At 59.2% G+C, this 17707-nt stretch overlaps 7 protein-coding genes across 7 annotated transcripts; 6 read left to right on the top strand and 1 right to left on the bottom strand.

Moving 5' to 3' along the window:
* Positions 1-839: 839 nt before the first annotated feature.
* On the top strand, positions 840-6092 carry PHYSODRAFT_525769 (hypothetical protein; the record flags this gene model as incomplete). The annotated part of the gene is made up of 4 exons (XM_009537635.1): positions 840-4585; positions 4628-5071; positions 5141-5735; positions 5874-6092. 4 exons carry the CDS (start codon positions 840-842, stop codon positions 6090-6092), a joined length of 5004 nt encoding a protein of 1667 aa, XP_009535930.1.
* Positions 6093-6977: 885 nt separating this feature from the next.
* Positions 6978-8147, top strand: PHYSODRAFT_381602 (hypothetical protein; the record flags this gene model as incomplete). Its single annotated transcript, XM_009537634.1, has 2 exons — positions 6978-7426; positions 7493-8147. Coding segments are annotated over 2 exons (1104 nt in total), but the record flags the coding sequence as incomplete, so codon positions are not given.
* Positions 8148-8330: 183 nt separating this feature from the next.
* On the top strand, positions 8331-8867 carry PHYSODRAFT_525446 (hypothetical protein; the record flags this gene model as incomplete). Its single annotated transcript, XM_009537633.1, has 1 exon — positions 8331-8867. The coding sequence occupies one exon, from the start codon at positions 8331-8333 to the stop codon at positions 8865-8867; it is 537 nt and encodes a 178-aa protein (XP_009535928.1).
* A 139-nt stretch (positions 8868-9006) lies between these two features.
* PHYSODRAFT_525056 (hypothetical protein) lies at positions 9007-9942 on the bottom strand (the record flags this gene model as incomplete). Its single annotated transcript, XM_009537632.1, has 1 exon — positions 9007-9942. One exon carries the CDS (start codon positions 9940-9942, stop codon positions 9007-9009), a length of 936 nt encoding a protein of 311 aa, XP_009535927.1.
* Positions 9943-12742: 2800 nt separating this feature from the next.
* Positions 12743-13834, top strand: PHYSODRAFT_288735 (hypothetical protein). The gene has a single exon (XM_009537631.1). The coding sequence runs from the start codon at positions 12819-12821 to the stop codon at positions 13701-13703; it is 885 nt and encodes a 294-aa protein (XP_009535926.1). The 5' UTR covers positions 12743-12818; the 3' UTR covers positions 13704-13834.
* Positions 13835-14478: 644 nt separating this feature from the next.
* PHYSODRAFT_339641 (hypothetical protein) lies at positions 14479-15360 on the top strand (the record flags this gene model as incomplete). Its single annotated transcript, XM_009537630.1, has 1 exon — positions 14479-15360. The coding sequence occupies one exon, from the start codon at positions 14479-14481 to the stop codon at positions 15358-15360; it is 882 nt and encodes a 293-aa protein (XP_009535925.1).
* Positions 15361-16296: 936 nt separating this feature from the next.
* PHYSODRAFT_525185 (hypothetical protein) lies at positions 16297-17169 on the top strand (the record flags this gene model as incomplete). The annotated part of the gene is made up of 1 exon (XM_009537629.1): positions 16297-17169. One exon carries the CDS (start codon positions 16297-16299, stop codon positions 17167-17169), a length of 873 nt encoding a protein of 290 aa, XP_009535924.1.
* Between the last annotated feature and the right edge of the window lie 538 nt (positions 17170-17707).

Below are 17707 nucleotides of genomic sequence, written 5' to 3'. Positions count from 1 at the left end.
TCCTCGAGCAACGCGATCGAGGGCTCCACCGTATCCTCAGTCTCCGTCGTCTGGGTTACGTGCTTGTCGTCACGACTGGTGCGATGGTTGAGCATGGTTTCCACTGTAGTTGTCTGTTGGCCTTCAAAATTGAGACTGCTGGGCCTGAGCAGCCGATTCGAGTCTCGACGCGATCAGAAATGAACGGGGCAAGTGAGAGCTGGTTGGCAACGGAGGGCTCAGGAATGACGGGTGACGACAGCGCTGTCGTAGAGGTCGCGCGTCTGGAGCAGTACAGGTCAAGTGACCGCGATGACGCGAATGAGACCACCTCACTGCATCGTCGGATTACGGCTCAAGCTTTCCAACGCTGAGCAGCGCGCGTGCTAGTACAGCGGTAGAGTTCATTGGAGGCATGGAGCCTTGAACACGTAGACTCTCTCAGCTCGGTTGGTAGCATGGACTTCATCTCAAACGCCGACCGACACCGACGCCGTCAAGTAAAGTGCACCCAACAACTATTTTAAATAGTATTAAAATACTAGCACAACGCGATGAAGCAGTCAACCACCTCCAACGACACTCCACGCGTGCGTGCTGCTTCCGGACGAACGCCCCCCGTCGATGGATACGTAGCGTTGCACTGCAAGTCCTGAGTCACGCGTGGCCACCCGTCAAGTCTCAACTCGACAATACCTTCCCTCCTCGACGTCCAGCGAGATGCACTCGAAGGATCCCCTTGAAGTCACTTATTGTGTATCTCCACACCAAATGTATCCAACTCTCGTTCGTACTTAGCGCGGTGCCGGCCACGCTCCCCAGTTCAACTGCCTGCCTGCCTCGCGTCGATCCGGCCGGCCATGGACTTCCTGCGGCAGCTGGCCGCGGACCTGCACGCGCTGCGGGGCGAGGCCAAGCGCAAGTACCCGGTGGTGAAGGAGGCCGTGGACCGCGCGCTGGAGACGCTGCCGGCGCTGCAGCAGCAGTACGCGGCGCTGCTGCGCGTGGAGGGGCGCGCGCCCGGGCCGGGCCACGCGCTGTTCCAGAGCGAGTCGGTGCTGCGGCCGTTCCTGCTGGCCTGCAACCACACGAACGCGTCGCACAAGATCCTCGTGCTGGCGCTCAGCAGCATCCAGCGGCTCGTCAGCTGGGACGCCATCGAGCCGGCCAGCGTCGGCTCCATCCTGCGCGTGCTGCAGATCCAGGCCGAGAAGAACGCGCACGCGGACGTGCAGGTCAAGCTGCTGCAGACGCTGCTGCAGCTCATGACGCTGGCCTACGAGGACAAGAAGGGCCCGGCCAGGCCGGCCCACAAGCCCCGGACGCCGGCCCAGGACGGCCAGCCCGGGCCAGACAGCGAGCTCGTGGGCAACGAGGACATGGTGATGCAGGCCGTGTGGATCTGCATGCACCTGCACGCGTCCAGCAGCAGCGCCAGCTCCATGGTGGGCAACACGGCGGCCATGACGATCCGCCAGCTCGTGTCGCTGGCCTTCGGCAAGGTGGACTCGAGCCCCGAGGCCAAGCACGTGGGCGTGCTGCTGTTCCAGGAGCTGTGCTTCATGAGCCGCGAGGAGAACGGCATGTGGCTCAAGCGCACGGCCGTGTCGCCCATGAGCGCGGCGCTTGGCGTCGAGCTGCTGGAGACGGTGCTGGCGTCGCACTACGGACTGTTCCGCTTGGACATCGAGTTCAAGGCCGTGCTGAAGCAGCAGATGACGCCGCTGATCCAGACGGTGCTGGAGATGGGCTGCAACGACAAGCACGGCGGCTCTGCAGGCTCGGGAATCACGGGCCCGGCGAACTCGTCCATTACCAACAGCAACACCAACGGCGCAGCGGGCCCATTCTTCCCGCTGCTCGTCCGCGGCATGAGGCTTGCCAGTACGCTGCTGAGCCACTTCGCTGACTGTCTTGATGGAGAGTGTGCTTTGATTCTGCATGCACTGCTGGAGATTATTGCCACAGGAACGTACACGACCCCTGACACGTCCAAGTCGCCGCCGACGCCGTCCAAGTCACCGGACTCGAAATTTCATGCTGCGAACGCTATTGCGAATTTCAAGGAGGCGAAGAACTTCTTGACCCACTCGAGCTCGTCAAGTGCCAGTGCTTCAAGCTCCACCGGCGTTGGAGGAGGAATTAACTTCGTCACGTGGCCCGTCCTGCTGTCGCTCGAAGTGCTGAACCGCGTATGCCTGGAGCCGGACATGGTCGCTGCCATGGTAAATTACCCTGACGGAGTACTGGTCGCCATCACCCGTACCACGTCCTCTGTGATCATGACGTCACCTCCTTCGGATTTCAAGCCCCAAGGGCCTGACGGGGCAGCACCTCGCTCGGGTTTGGAGCTACTGAACGAGCAAGAGACGCCCGTGCTGCAGCAGTTTTTCATGGCTGTCCGCGTCGCTGCTTCTTGCCAGTGCAATATGGCAGCTTCGGTTTTTGAGCTGTCAAGATCCACCGACAACGAGGAAGTATGTGAGAAGCTGGCCAAGGCGTGTGTTGCTGTGGTGGCGCCTGCAGTGATTCAGTCCATGAACTGCGTGATGCGCCACTGTCGTGAGGTGGACCTGGTTACAATGTCTCTCAAGTCGTACCATGTCCTGGCCACGGTGGCATCACGGCTCCGGGCAAACATGCAGAGTCAAAGTGCGAAGGAAGCATGGTGCAAGCAAATGGACGAGGTGGTGCTGACGTGCTTGCGAGCTCTGTGTGGCTTCTCCTTTCCGTTGCCGGATGGAATTCGAGGGAACTCGAAGGGGTCGATTTCAACGACCGCCCCTGGTAGCGAGGATGAATCAGTGGCCGACGATGGTGAGAGCTGTCTCGTGGTGATTAGTTGGCGCGAAGTGCACGCAATGAAGGCACTTTTCGGTGCTGCTCATGTCATGGAAGAAGAGTTATCACAGATGGAATGGTGTGTATTGCTGGAGGGCTTCGAAATCGTTGTGGGGCTGACGGATCCGAAGCTGAAGAGTGGACAGCAGAAACTCCCGACCAAAAACTACCGCATCAGCGCTTTCCGGATCGAAGACGAGGACGTAGAGCAGCAGCTTGTCATGCTGAGCAACTCGATCGTGGACTTTTTCCGCGATGCGCTGAAGTTAAGCAGTGCTGCACTGCGTAAGCTGCTAGCTGCAGTTCGGCGGGTGTCCTGGAATCAGGTTGGTCTCCCAATGCCCAACAGAGATGAGTCTACCCCCGATTCTGCTTCACAGGGCGAGGATTGGACTCTTGTGGATGATGGCGACGTGTCTAGCCCCGCAAGTAACCATCACATGAGGATTTACCAAAGCTACTTGGGTGTGGGGCTTACCGGATCAGGCACCTTCATGCCATGCTTCGCGTTACGTATGCTCACCCAGTTGGCGTCGAGTAGTAAGCGGTGCTTCGAAGAAGTGATGCGGGAGCTGGTGCTCATGAGCACGTTTGTGCCTCAGGCTCCGCTCACGGCAGCCCAGTTCCCCCAGCTCGGTCAGTTTCAGGTGTTCACGACTGATAGCATTTTGCAGCTTATGCAGAACGCTCTGCAGAACATTGTCAACAGCGTATCACCCACCGCGAAGCCCACTATGGAAGCTCTGGACGCAGCGCGGAACGAGGATGGCCCCGCCTCCCCGCACGTGTTTGACCAACAAGAACTTTTCGGCCCCTTGTTGAAGCTAGCGCGCTCGGACATGAAAGATCGCACGTTGACAGGCATGCTTGAAATGCTCAACGCATGTGGCCACCTTCTCAGCAGTGGATGGCCGCTGATTTTAGCTGCAGTACAAGAAGCTTGCGAAAATGGAGACGGCAAGACCCAGGTGCTGGCCTTCAAGTGCTTGCGCCTCATCGTGGATGATTTAGTGGTGTCCATTCCGAGCAGCTACCTTCCCGACTGCATCAAGTGCATTGGACGTTTTGGAAGTCGCGCCAAGGATGTCAACATCAGTCTTACAGCTGTGAACGAACTGTGGAGTGTGGCGGATGTGATCGGGAAGCAGAAGACACGTCAAGAGAGTGACCCCAGCAAGCGGAAGCAGGGGCAGTGGGGGTATATTTTTGCCGAGTTTAGCTCTGTTGCGCTGAACGAGCGAGCTGAAGTGCGAAACAGCTCCATTAACACCCTGTTCGGCACGGCGGTGACGTACGGCGCTCAGTTCGAACTGAGTGAATGGCAACTGTTTATCAACTCGACGGTGCTGCCACTTGCGGCGAAGCTGTGCGAGACGCAGAGAAGGAAGAGCACGAGCGCGCGTGAGAAGGAAGAGGCCAAGGGCGGAGCCAACTATATGCTTCATCACTCACGCGACAACGCGGAGAAGCAGTGGAATGAGTCGCGGGTGCTGATGCTGACGGGAATCAGTCGCGTGTTGGAGACTAATTGGCATTATCTGCTGCAGCACACGTCGTGGTTCTCCACCATTTGGCGCGAGCTGCTGCAGCACGTAGCGCTGAACGCGGCTTTCGGTATGCCCAAGGAAGTGGTGCTGGCGTCTGTGAAGACACTGCAAACGCTCCTGCAGGTTTCGTCCGCCGGCGATTTTGACCACATTGCGCAGTCGCAGCCTGTCCGTGCCGGAGTGGGTATGCGTGTAGTCGGAGGCGCTCTTGTGCCCACGTCTACCCCAACGTCCGCCGCCTCGACTTCTCCAAATCTAAGGCGGGCGACTTCTGCGCCGGTATATCGCGACCCTGTGATATGGGAAGAAGCGTTCGCGCAGCTACTGCGTCTGTGTGACGAGCGACAAATAGCGGCAGCGCAGGACAGAAATCCTGTCCTGCCGTGGATAGAAGACGAGGAGCAGGAGATTGCGAGCGCAGTGGTGTCGGTGTTGGTGACGCTCTACATTCAGGCGAAGGAGTACGAGTTTAAAGACTTGCGCAATGTGGAGAAGATGTTGGATCTCTTCGCGACTCTAATCTCCCGCCACGTGCTTGGCACCCCTGCGATCGGCAATGGGGCAGTGACGAAGGCGATAACCAACATCACGACGAACAGTTTGCAGTCAAGGGTGTTGAACGCGTTCGAAGAGTGCGACTCGTTCGCGTCTCACCCGGATGTCCACACGAAGATATTGGACCAACTTGTCGGGTACGTGACTCAGTCATCGACCAAGGACCTCGTTTTCTTCACGAGGCATGCGCTCACGTCGCTGGCCAAGCTGTACGCGAGCGTGTCGAAGGAGGCCAAGGAGAAGCGGTTCCTTTCGGTTCTCTTCTGCATCCAGCCATTCCTGAAGTTCGGCGATGGCCTCACCACGCCCGAGTCGAGTCCGTCCCCTTCTCCGGAGAAGCCAATGACAGCGGCGCAGAAGGCAGCGACGCAGTTGTGGAAGCACGCGCTGCGTGTCTTGCTCGTCGTTATCTCAAGTGGTTTGGCGGCCGTCCGCCTGGCCGAGGCGTGCTGGAGACCGCTGCTGGAAACGATTGCGGGCTTCGTCCAGCCAAATGGGGGCAAGTTCCCGTCGTGCGTTCAGTCGGAGGAGGACGAAGTGCTGGTGCTGAGTGTACTGGAGTGCGTGGTGGACAGTACAATTGCGCTCCTCAGTGATGGCAACGACCTCAAGTCTCACGTCGGCCAGCAGTACAACGCGTTCATCGGCGACCTGGTCGCTTTGCTCTGCTCGGGGATCGACGCCGTGGAGCACAACAAGGCTATTATCCGGTGTTGCGTACGTCAGCTGACCACGATGTGTATTCAGATGGCGGACCAAGAGCTGGCTGCGTTCGCGCGCGCTCGGCTGGTGGCGTGCTGCAACACGGCGTTGGTGCAGTTCGCCGATCTGGACAGCGCTGCGAGCTCCAAGCCGCCTTCACCCTCAGCTCCGACAAGTGCAGTGGAGCGAGACGCGCGCCTGAACTCTTTCTCGTCGATGGGGGCACTTTCCAGCAGCAACGACCCCCAGCTCGTGGCAGCTCGCGAGAGAGTGGTGGTGCTGCTGACCAGCGCGCTGGAGGTGGACATGCAGCCGCGCAGTCTGATGGAGATGTACCAGGCGCTGTGCGGCTGCATCTCGTCGTCCGACCTGGAGGTGCGGCAGCTCGTGCAGCGACTGCTGCTCAGCGGCAGGCTCTCTGAGTGCTGCTTAGAGCTCATGGACTCTTGGGAGCGCCAGTCTCATTAGAAAATTTAACCGCGGCGACGCCGTAAGTGGGGAAATCACACACACATGTCCATAGGATACCGTTCCAGTTTGTCAAGTTGACGTGATGCATGCTAAGACGGCATCAATCTCGGTGCGCTAGCGTCTGCTGACCTCAGCGTTGGCAGCCTTCCCGCTCCTGACCACCCCACCCCACCCCAACTCGGTTTAACTGTCCCCAAAGCGACATCGACGGTCTTGGCTGCTTCGATCCGACCTCCGTGGCAACTCTGAATGCAGCCGCGCAATCAAGACTGGTGTCGGTGGTACCTTCCTTTACATGGGAGTTCTCCTTCGAGCGTGCCCAAGATGCTATCCCAATGCGTGCCTGCAAATGCCGAGTCCCAATGAAGGTGAAAGACAGACATTCCGATTGACGCGGATCAATGACCACCATCTGCCTCACGACGACACGTCCGGCCATCAGGCCGCCTGTCACTCGGGACGCGGAATTGCTACAGTCGCACATTGCATCTGTGCCGTCTCTACGCGGGGCGTTCGACGGATCCACATCATGCTCACTGTGGCGCTGCCCCTCTCACTTCCGCGCGGTGGCTTTTGTCAGGCCAGCCAACCTCGTCACTATCCGACTAACCGCGTAGGCGACACTCACTTGCTACTCCGGCGATGCAGGCCCGATACACCGACACGCCCCTGCTGGAACGCGCGGCCAGTGCCGACCGAGTCGACGGTGCCGTCTCCAAGACGCACCGCACGCGCTTCCGCGGCAAGACGCGGACGGCCATGACGGCGTCCTTGTCGAGGTCCTTCCCGTCCTCCAGCGCCAGCTCCGGCTCGCTCCCCAAGCCGCGCGTTCACGTGAACGACAACGAGTTGTGCGCGCGCGCGGAGGCGGTGGCCCGGGCCATGGACTTCCGCGGCTTGGCCAGCTCCAACGACGCCGAGTGCAGGTGGAAGCTCAAGAAGTCGCGCGGGTCCTTCACGACGTACGCGCGACAGCCTGCGGCATTGCTCGTGCCTGAGACCGATACGGCCGGCAAGGGCCGATCGACGCAGCAGGTTTTGGCCGCTGGAGAGATCCGCTGCCACCTGCAGGAGGTGGTGCATGTGCTGAACACGGCCACCGATTTCGACCACAACGCCGTCATGAGCGGCTTGTACCGGAAGGACTTCATCTATGGTTCGGTGGTGCACGTGGTTCCTATGGGGGATGGCCCCAAGCTGGCCGAGCTGCTCCAGGAGCAGGTGTCGACGACCACGCGGGTGGCCGTGAAGACGGGCACCTTCGTGCACAGCAAGATGTTCTCGCCCAACGAGCAGTGGTGCTACCTCGAGCGCGCGCAGCTCGTCCGTGAGTCTCAGAGTGGGGAGGATGTTGAGACTTCGTCGAGGAAGGCCAATTCGTTCACACTGATGCTGAGCTCGTTGGACGAGAAGGAGCTCGAGGCGGGCAAAGTGAATGGCCACGGCCGAGTCAACATGCTCCACAACATGAAGGCAGGGTATCTGGTCGAGCAGCTACGCGGCAGTCGCTTCGTCCGCGTAATTTTCTTCGGCCAGTTCGACGGTAATAACGACGCGGATGCACCTGGCCACGCTGGCCAATCTCAAATGCGCGCTCGCCTCATGCGGCTGGCCGAGGGGGCCACGCGGCTACCGGAAGTGGTCATTCGACGCCGGTTTGGGGCGCAGACGATGGCCGACCGAGCGGCCTTCCCCGCGAAGAACTCGCACTGCATCTGCTGCACCAAGTCGCTGCGTCTGCTCACTCGCAAGCATCGGTGCCACCTTTGCGGTCACTACGTTTGCGATCGCTGCTGGTCGGTACAGGAAATGGAGACGCAGACCACGCGTTGCATCACGCCCGTGCGCGTGTGCTCACGGTGTATGGAGTTCGTGGAAAATGGAGACTACTCCGCTGTGAAGCCAAGCTCGCTAGGAAATATTGAGGTGAGGCGGGGCCCTGTGAGTGAACCGCCAGCTAACAAGACACTGGCCCACCTGCTGCGAAGGCAGTTGCGGGCGTCATCAGGGGCTCGGAAGAACTCCGTCCGTACGGTGATCCAGTATCTCGTTAGCCAAGAGGAAGAGGAGCAAGCGAAGGCTGAAGCTGAGGCGAAACCCCGATCGATCCGACTAACTTCCGATAGCGCTGATCAAGAGTATCTGGATGCTCTGGATGGAGGTTTGAGTATTCACCAGGTGCCGTTGTACCAGTGTGTCTTGGCCAACGCCTCGAAGCGCGACTACCCGCTTACCATGCCGAAGACCGCGGCAAATGGAGCGATTCCGGACGCCCCCATTCCGCTGAACGAGACGGAGCGATTGGGAGCCATCGTCCGTAGTCGCATCATGGAGCTGGAAGACGCCTCCGAACTAGATTTGCTATGCTCCCTTGCCGCTACTCAGCTGGACTGCAAGTTTAGCATCGTGACCGTGGTCACCGCCGAGCACATGACGGTATTGGGCTCGAACCTGGAGGAGTTGCGACGCGTAGAGCTTCCACGCGAACACTCGTTCTGTCAGCACACGGTGATGACGTCGAAGCCGCTGTTGGTGCCCCACCCGGAGGCCGACATACGATTCCAGAACATCAACGGCCGAACTGCTTTCGATGTACGATTCTACTGCGGCTTTCCGATCGTAGGAGAGGATAACCGCACAGTCATCGGATCGTTCTGCTGCATGGATCAGAAGACCCACGACTTGACGCAATCGCAGTATTCGGCCATGAAGAAGTTGGCTTCCGCTGCAGGCCGGGTGGTGCGCTCCAAGGCGTGTCAACTTGATGAGTAACACGACTTAAATGAGACTATTGCAGCAATAGGAACTGCAATTGAAGGTTTGTACAACGAGTGGTAAGTGCATTCATAGTAACTAGCTCGAAATCAAGAGAACTGAAGTGCTAACTCTTCTCCCTACTACTAATTCCAACCTACGGCTTGTACGATGAAGTACTAAAGAGATCGATTCGCTCCATCACGTCAGGGAACTGGGCGTTGTGCTCTTGGCTGTACTGGCGGGGGTGGTGGTGCTCGATGAGGCCAACGTACACGCCCGCTCCAATCGCGCCGCCCAGCAATGGAGCTACCAGCGGGACCCAACCGTACGCGTCACGCAGCGTGAACACCCGAGAGCCCCACCCGGCCACCCAGGCGAACAACCGAGGCCCCAAGTCGCGCGCGGGGTTCAGCGCGAAACCCGAGTTCATGCCGAACGCCATGCCAATACCCACGACCAGCAGTGCCACTGCGCCGGGCTGCGAGTATGGGTTGGCGGGTTTATTGAGCTCGTCGCCGATGGCAAAGAGTCCGCACAGCAGCAGAGCGGTGCCCACTATCTCCGTCAAGAAGCAAGTGCCCACGGACACGTCGCTGCTGTAGGGATACGTGGCGAAGACGCCCTGCGTGGTCGTCTTGTGCGGGTCGATAACGTCGAAGAGCGGCCTGTAGACGGCCCATATGAGGAAGGCGGCCACGAAGGCGCCGAGCGTCTGCGCCACGACGTAGGGGACGACCTTGCGCCATTCAAAACGTCGGAAAAGCGCGAGCGTGGTGGTGATGGCGGGGTTGATGTGCGCGCCGGAGACGCCTCCCGAGACGTGGATGCCGAAGAGGATGCCCACTCCCCACCCGAGGCACAGCGTGGTGTAATTCCCTTTGGCGTTGTCGCTGAGCGTGACTTGAGCGACGGCTCCGTCTCCGAAGAGCACGAGGACGAATGTCCCGAGGAATTCTGCGAGACACTCTCGTAGCAGTGGAGACTTGAGCTGGTAAGGGCGAGTGGCAGGGACGGTGAGCTCGAGCGGTCGAGGAGACTGAACGGGGGTGTAGTCCTCGTCGACCTTGTAGCTGTATGAAAGCGGATCCATGGGGGTTGTGTGTGGGTTTGTAGTTGTTGGAAAATGGAGAAGTGGCAAACCAGCAATTGATACTATTGGTGCCGACTTGCATGGGGTGCTAGCCATATCAATGTCGAACTTGTAGGAGCCCTCCTCACAAAAGTCTTTCGTCTTTCAGGGCCCCCATCAGACTTGGATCGGCCATCCCAACCCATTCCGGACGGAAAGCTATTGTCAATTTTTGGTTTTTCTCTGTCTCACTCGATGTGGTGAGACGGCCGACTTGACCCTGTCGTCACGGTGCTTCCGCCTTGGGACGTGAAAAATCTGATGTAGTAGTAAGGGGGACGGTGCTGGTTGACCACTTGCCTCGATGAGTTGAGTGGGGAGTCCGACTGAGGACTCTCAGCCATATCAATTCATCCACTCCGTTTCTGGTACGTTCGTTTCCACTTCCTATTCACATTTTCCAGTCTGTGGTGCTGGTGGGCGCATGAGAAGAGCAAGCGCAGCCTTTGCAAAACCGGTTGGCGCTCATAGTGAGTGCCTGAAAGCGATCCTTGGCGTGGAAATGGCTCATAGTTACGACAGTAAGTACTATTCGCACTTACGAGTGTCAGCTTCAACTTGGTGACGATCTTCCAGCAGTAGCAGACGATAATGATAATAATTTGAAAGGCATTGGTCGAGAATTGTGGATGGAAGTACGCCACTCGGTCTTCTCAGCCAGCTCTTGTGGGCGCGCATGGATCGCTGCGCGAAGCTTGGCGACACCCATTGCAGCGTATTCGCTCACCGAACGGATCTGGAGCGCACGTCTCCGATCGGAATTCGTTTGCTTTCACTGCTCCTAGAGATGGAGACCATTTTACCATTTTTGCTTTGCAAAGCAGTGAAGAGTTGGAAGCAGGGAAAAGGCTGATGGGCACTGCCTATTTAGTAAGGCGCATCGGTGTGGAGAAGTAAGACATTTCACCGAGCTCGTAGAACCACACCTCCGCTCTATACAAATTGTGATATACACTCACGTTTGTGATACCTTCTCGTATTCATCACCGGATACACCACATATTCTTCAGAGAAAATCAGAAGTCCTGCAGCTGTGCATATCGGCCGCCACTAAGCGAAGCGAGAGAGCGCTCGGCCAAGTGACTGTAGTTCTGTTAGCTTTGCTTGAGGTGAGACACGAAAGAAACTCGATCGGCAGGTCGTAAGCATTGCTTGTGACCGCAGTCCAGAACGGATCCTGGAGTTTGTGGTCCCTATTCCAGCAGCGTCTCCACCGAAAGTCCACCAGGAAGCAGTCATAAGGGAGACTCGATCGATCAAATGGCCACCAACGTCAACGCAACAGCAATATCCTCGACGCACATACCGCAAGCTCGAAAAGTGGCATACCATCGTCTGAGCATGCCGGGCCCCGCCGTACTTTGTCGTACAGACGCTCGGTACCATCATGGCGGCCTTGGGCCCGGACAAGACGAACTCATCACAGACCCATACAACAGCGTCGTGCCCGTGGGCACTCGTTTCTTGACGGAGGTATTAGTGGCACAGCGTTGCTGCTGTGCGGACGCTTCGCCGTCGGCGACGAGCTCAGCAAGCCCGCCAGCCCGTACTTGCAACCTGGTGAGTATCGGCACCGTTCGGCACGAACTTGGCTTTCGCTTTCACCAAATTCTGCGCGCGAGTTGGAGCCCCTGCTGTTCACGTGGTGAGGTTCGAGTTGCGCGATGTGCACTCCTGGGTTCGCTGGTAGCCCCGTTCTGGGCTGCACGGTAAGGGGGCGTACGCTCCATTTGATCACCACCACCACTGTGGCTGCAACTGGCCACTCCAGCATCTCGATCTGCTTGCAATGGCCACCGCGCGCAGGAGGTCCGACGCTCGTGCTTGATACGGGCCACCAACGAGTGCTGCTTGGAGTCCACAGCCTCTTCTAAAGCTGACTCAGCGACGCAGCGCCGATTTCGAGTCACCATCGCTCGCGCAGCGCTCGGTCGGACATGGCCGTCCTTCAGAGACAAGGCTCCGCGTTCAGCTGTTCGACAGCGCGTTCGACTAGCGAGGACCCCGTTCGTCTACAGGCAACGGGCGTGCACCGAGACGGCAACGGCTGTCACCACAAGTTGCAGCGCGTGCCGGCAGGCAGCGCCAACGTCCGCGCCGATGCCGTCATGGGCCATGCATGAGTCTGGCAATTCCCGGCAGCGCAGCGCGCCACCTACCGCACACCGATCGAGCCCAACCGCGTTTGGTGGCGATATCCAAGCGAGGACCGCCGGCAAATCCGGTGCCACTGTCGGTCAGCTTCAACTGAGACGGCTTCGACCGCTCGCTCGAGTCGCGCGGCCAGCCTGGCAGGCAGTGCCTGCATGCTGCCCAGCGTAGAGACCGTGGCGGTGCAGCTGGCGATGGCGACGCTGGCCCGCGGCGTTGTTGGCCCGGGCGGGGAGTCTCCGATGCAGGCAAGCTCCGGGAGATAGCAACAAGCACTACATGTACATTGGCATTGCCGGCCGTTGCGTAGACGCGCTGTGCCGGCGGGCCGGCTTGAAGAAGGATGCGTCTTCGAAGACACTTCATCTGAAATGGACGGCAGGGCTTGGCCCGGCCCATTGCTGGCCGAGAGTCGAAGGCGCGCTGATCGGGCGGCCCCGGTTCTGCTTCGTTGTGTCACGTCGACAGCTGCACCTTGAAGTACCCGAGCCGCGTGAACATTACGCGGCAACTCGACGGCCATGGCGACCTGGGACCCAGACAGACGTGCCGGCCGCATGGAGCGCGGGGCCTTCGCCATCCCACCGCGGGCAGTCACTTTCCGATTCGCCTCGGGCCGAGCAGCTCTCTTCCCAGCCAGCAGCGACCTCCTTCCCTCCCGCCCGCCCTCCCTCCCTCCCTTCAAGATGGCCCGCTTGTCCGACAGCGGCAACAAGGACAAAGACGGCTACGTGGGCCTGCAGGAGGCCGACGTGGCCCTGACGCCGGCATCGGCTGTGTCCAAGCCGTACCAGGTCAAGTCGCCGCTGCTGCGCGAGTGCATGGCCGAGTTCATCGGCACCATGGTGCTCATCATGTTCGGCGACGGCGTCGTGGCCCAGGTGGTGCTCAGCGAGAGCACCAAGGGCGAGTACATCAACATCAACTTGTGCTGGGGCCTCGGAGTTCTCTTCGGCATCCACGCATCGGGCGGTGTTTCGGGTGCACACCTGAACCCGGCCGTCACTACGACGCTCGCTCTCTTCGGCCGCTTCGAGTGGCGTAAAGTGATCCCGTACATCATCGCGCAGGTGTTGGGTGCGTTCGTGGCGGCCTTCATCGTCTGGGCCGTCTACTACCCCATGTTCAACACCATCGACCCGAACAAGGAGACCACGCAGGGTGTCTTCTCCACGTACCCGTACAGTGATGACGTCCCGGTCGGCACCTGCTTCCTCACTGAGGTGGTGGGCACTGCATTGCTGCTGGGTGGTATCTTCGCTCTGGGTGACGAGCTCAACAAGCCGGCCAGCCCGTACACGCAGCCGAGCGCTGTGGCCCTGCTGGTTGTGGCCATCGGTATGGCGTTCGGCATGAACTCGGGCTACGCCATCAACCCGGCCCGTGACTTCGGCCCGCGGTTGTTCTCGCTCTGTGCTGGCTGGGGCTCGCGCGTGTTCACCCTGCGGGACCACTACTTCTGGGTCCCGATCGTTGGCCCGCTGCTCGGAGGTGCCATCGGTGGCGGCGTGTACGTTGGCCTGGTCGAGCACCACCACCCGCGCGACTACAAGCACCCGCTCGACAACTAGAGAAGGTGTTTGGATCGATGGAGCAGTGTGTCGTAAGTTAGAGACGGCAAGGCTGGCCCATCGTCATGGTTATGGTAGCGTCCAAGTAGCCGTGATGCATAATGTCTTCCTCTATAAACTTTTGTTTCCTCATGTTTCCCTGGTACGCTCGTTCGCTTTCGGCCGAGCCCGACGTGGTGCGGGTATGTTACGCCCTGCGGGAACTTCGCCGGCAATCAATGCAGCGTGACACTGCAACTGCAAGGATTCCGAAAACGCCTCGTCAGATAACGTGGCCACAGACTACTTCATCGGCGCCTTTCATGCTAGTTGCTGTTGTGCCCGTCGGCGGTCGTTCATGACAAGCTCCGTCAAACGATAAAGATTAAAAATGTGCAAAGTGTCGAAAAATTAAGTGCATCATTTTGCAGCCAGCCTACGACAGGCAGTCGACTCGCTCGTTACGACTCGTGTAAGTCTACAAGGCGACATTCGTGGTTGACGCGCTGGCCTGGTTGGGATAGTCGACAGCTTCAACTTGGTCTAATCACACACACAAAGGTTCCCCGGCCGTGGAGCTGGTGTAGGCAGCGTTGGGGGCTGTGAAGGAGGTCCGTTGGATCCCAGAGTTCGCCTTCCGGGCGTAGAGATGACGCTCCTTGAAGTAAGTGCTCGTTGCGTGACCGAGAGATGCCGAAGGGCGCCCGACGAGATGGCCGTCGCTCCTTCACCTCACTTCGCAAACTGCGTCGAGCTTCACAAGTGTTTTCCAAATTTCAGCAACAACCAAGCCACTATGCCACCGCGCGACTCGGATGCCAACGACAAGGCCGAGAACGGGTATATCGGCCTGCAGGAGCCCGACGTCGAGATCGCCTCGATCCCCGTCAAGAGCTACCAAGTCAAGTCGCCGCTGCTGCGCGAGTGCATGGCCGAGTTCATCGGCACCATGGTGCTCATCATGTTCGGTGACGGTGTCGTGGCCCAAGTTGTACTGAGCGAGAGTACCAAGGGCGAGTACATCAACATCAACTTGTGCTGGGGCCTCGGAGTTCTCTTCGGCATTCACGTCTCTGGCGGTGTCTCGGGAGCTCATCTCAATCCGGCGGTGACCACGACGCTGGCGCTCTTCGGGCGTCTGGAGTGGCGTAAAGTGATCCCGTACATCATCGCGCAGGTGCTGGGTGCGTTCGTGGCGGCCTTCATCGTCTGGGCCGTCTACTGCCCCATGTTCAACACCATCGACCCGAACAAGGAGACCACGCAGGGTGTCTTCTCCACGTACCCGTACAGCAACGATGTGCCAGTGGGGACATGTTTTCTTACGGAAGTGGTGGGCACTGCATTGCTGCTGGGCGGTATCTTCGCCATCGGTGATGAACTCAACAAGCCGGCCAGTCCGTACACGCAGCCTGGAGCAGTGGCCCTGCTGGTGGTAGCGATTGGCATGGCGTTCGGCATGAACTCGGGCTACGCCATCAACCCGGCCCGTGACTTCGGCCCGCGGTTGTTCTCGCTCTGTGCTGGCTGGGGCTCGCGCGTGTTCACCCTGCGGGACCACTACTTCTGGGTCCCGATCGTCGGCCCGCTGCTCGGAGGTGCCATCGGTGGCGGCGTGTACGTTGGCCTGGTCGAGCACCACCACCCGCGCGACTACAAGCACCCGCTCGACAACTGAGAGGCGTATCCTAGCAGCGCGTGAACGTATCGATAAGTATATGACCAGCAATGAACGTATCGTGTGCTTTCCTGGGTACTCTCTCGATTCAGCAGTGCAGTTCGACTGCAGGAAGCTCGCCACGCCCGGCGTAGCGTTGCGGCCGCGCTCACGGATCGGCGGTCGCCACGACGCCGACGTCAGCAGCTGTGCTGGTGGTCGGCCTCGTCGCGTTCAGGCCATCACTCGTCCACCTTGGCACGCGTCCAGCACGAAGAGGACACCCTCACACGCACCCTCACGAAGACTCCCTCTGACTGAGTGGTTCACGAGTTGCAGCTGCTGCGCGACTCGGCCGCCAATGCTTCGCCAGCGTGGGCTGTTTACAAATGCGGGCGGCCGGGTTCAACATGCACGTCCTCGTTTACAGATCCTAATCAAAACTGAAGAACCATGCACCTCTGTGGAGACCGCCGGTAAAGTGTCGAGACCGGCGGTCTCACTTGGGGGCGCGAGCCCAAAGCAAAGCGAAGCGCTAAGCTGGTGGCCGATCGATCTTCTGGGGGTCGGCGAGTCATATCCAGCAAACCGGCATATGGAGATGATCGTCGCGGAAGTGGCCGACGGCGCATCCTTCACTGCACTGCCTTTGGGAGTGCAGACAGCACGAACGGGGCTGCAGCTGGCACACACCCGGGCAGCGACTCCACGCCGCTTGACTCGGCTTCATGCATCGGCGGCCTCGTTATGTTGGCTGTGCCATTCGTTTAGGATAATGAAGGCGTGCATAGTGGTTGAACTTCAAGCGAAATTCGGGTGCTGTCAACATTGCTCCCGTCTCGCATTGACACCCCGAGGCGCGCGCGGCCCAGCAGCTCACTTTCCGATTCGCAGTGTCGGCCTCACAGCGCCCCTTTCATCCGCGTTCGGCGTTTAATCAAGTGCAGCAGCAGCTACATGTCGGGCAACGACGACAAGATCGAGAGCGGCTACGTCGGTGTGCAGGAACCAGACGTGTTCACGAACCTCGAGCCGGCCAAACCGTACCAAGTCAAGTCGCCGCTCTTCCGCGAGTGTCTCGCCGAGTTCCTGGGCACCATGGTCATGATCATGTTCGGTGACGGCGTCGTGGCCCAGGTGGTGCTCAGCGAAGGCACCAAGGGCGAGTACATCAACATCAACTTGTGCTGGGGCCTCGGTGTGCTCTTCGGTATCCACGTGTCGGGCGGAGTTTCGGGCGCGCACCTGAACCCCGCGGTGACCACGACGCTCGCGTGGTTTGGCCGCATGGAGTGGAAGAAGGTCCCGTACTACATCATCTCGCAGATCCTCGGCGCCTTCGCTGCCGCTTTCATCGTCTGGGTCGTGTACTACCCCATGTTCAACGTGATCGACCCCCAGAAGACCTCGACGCAGGGCGTGTTTGCCACGTACCCGTACAGCAACGACGTGCCCGTTGGCACCTGCTTCCTCACGGAGGTGGTGGGCACGGCGATGCTCATGGGCTGCATCTTCGCTATCGGTGACGAGCTAAACAAGCCGGCCAACCCTTACACGCAGCCCGGCGCCGTGGCCCTACTTGTGGTGGCCATCGGTATGGCTTTCGGCATGAACTCCGGCTACGCTATCAACCCCGCGCGTGACTTCGGCCCTCGCCTCTTTTCGTGGATCGCTGGCTGGGGGTCCGAGGTGTTCACGCTCCGCGACAGCTACTTCTGGGTGCCGATTGTCGGCCCACTTCTCGGCGGCCCCATTGGCGCCGGTGTGTACGTTGGCCTCATTGAGCACCACCACCCGCGCGAGTACAAGCACCCGCTCGAAGGTCAGTAATCGTCTATGCAAATGTAGTTAGGACGAAGGAGAGGCTGTATAGTAGGGTGTGGATCTCCAACGTCAGTTTATGAATGCAATCGTGTTGCATTACCCCGGTATCCTAGCTCCGTTCCGATTGTGTCTTGTTCATCATGAAATCCCCAAATGATTGAGCATCTTCGAGTTGAAGTCTACAACTTGAAGCATGTCACTGCCGATTTTCCGGTGGCTTCAGTTGATGTCATCCGTCAATGTCCAGAACGCCCGCAATGTTACGTGAGCCAAGCCGTCACTACGAACCGAATGCTCGAGTTGGACTCTTATGCCGTCCGTGGGCAGATGTCGACATTGCGCAGTCTATCCAATGCAGCAGGCTGTCTGCATCCTGCTTCGCTGCGTCAAGATCCGAGCGGCTGGCTAGAAATGCACCGTTCATCTGTAGATCGCCGGCAGGTGGAACTTGATCGGATGGTAATGCTGTCAACCCGAAAAAAGCGCGAGAAGCATTTGTGTGCTTCCACAACCAGCACTTCGACAGTATTAGCTACAGTTGCGG

This window comes from Phytophthora sojae (assembly GCF_000149755.1).
Source record: "Phytophthora sojae unplaced genomic scaffold PHYSOscaffold_10, whole genome shotgun sequence".
In the NCBI taxonomy this organism is placed as follows: domain Eukaryota; phylum Oomycota; class Peronosporomycetes; order Peronosporales; family Peronosporaceae; genus Phytophthora; species Phytophthora sojae.
The sequence above is the reverse complement of the archived record's forward strand: the minus strand, read 5'-3'. Positions and strand labels throughout refer to the sequence as shown.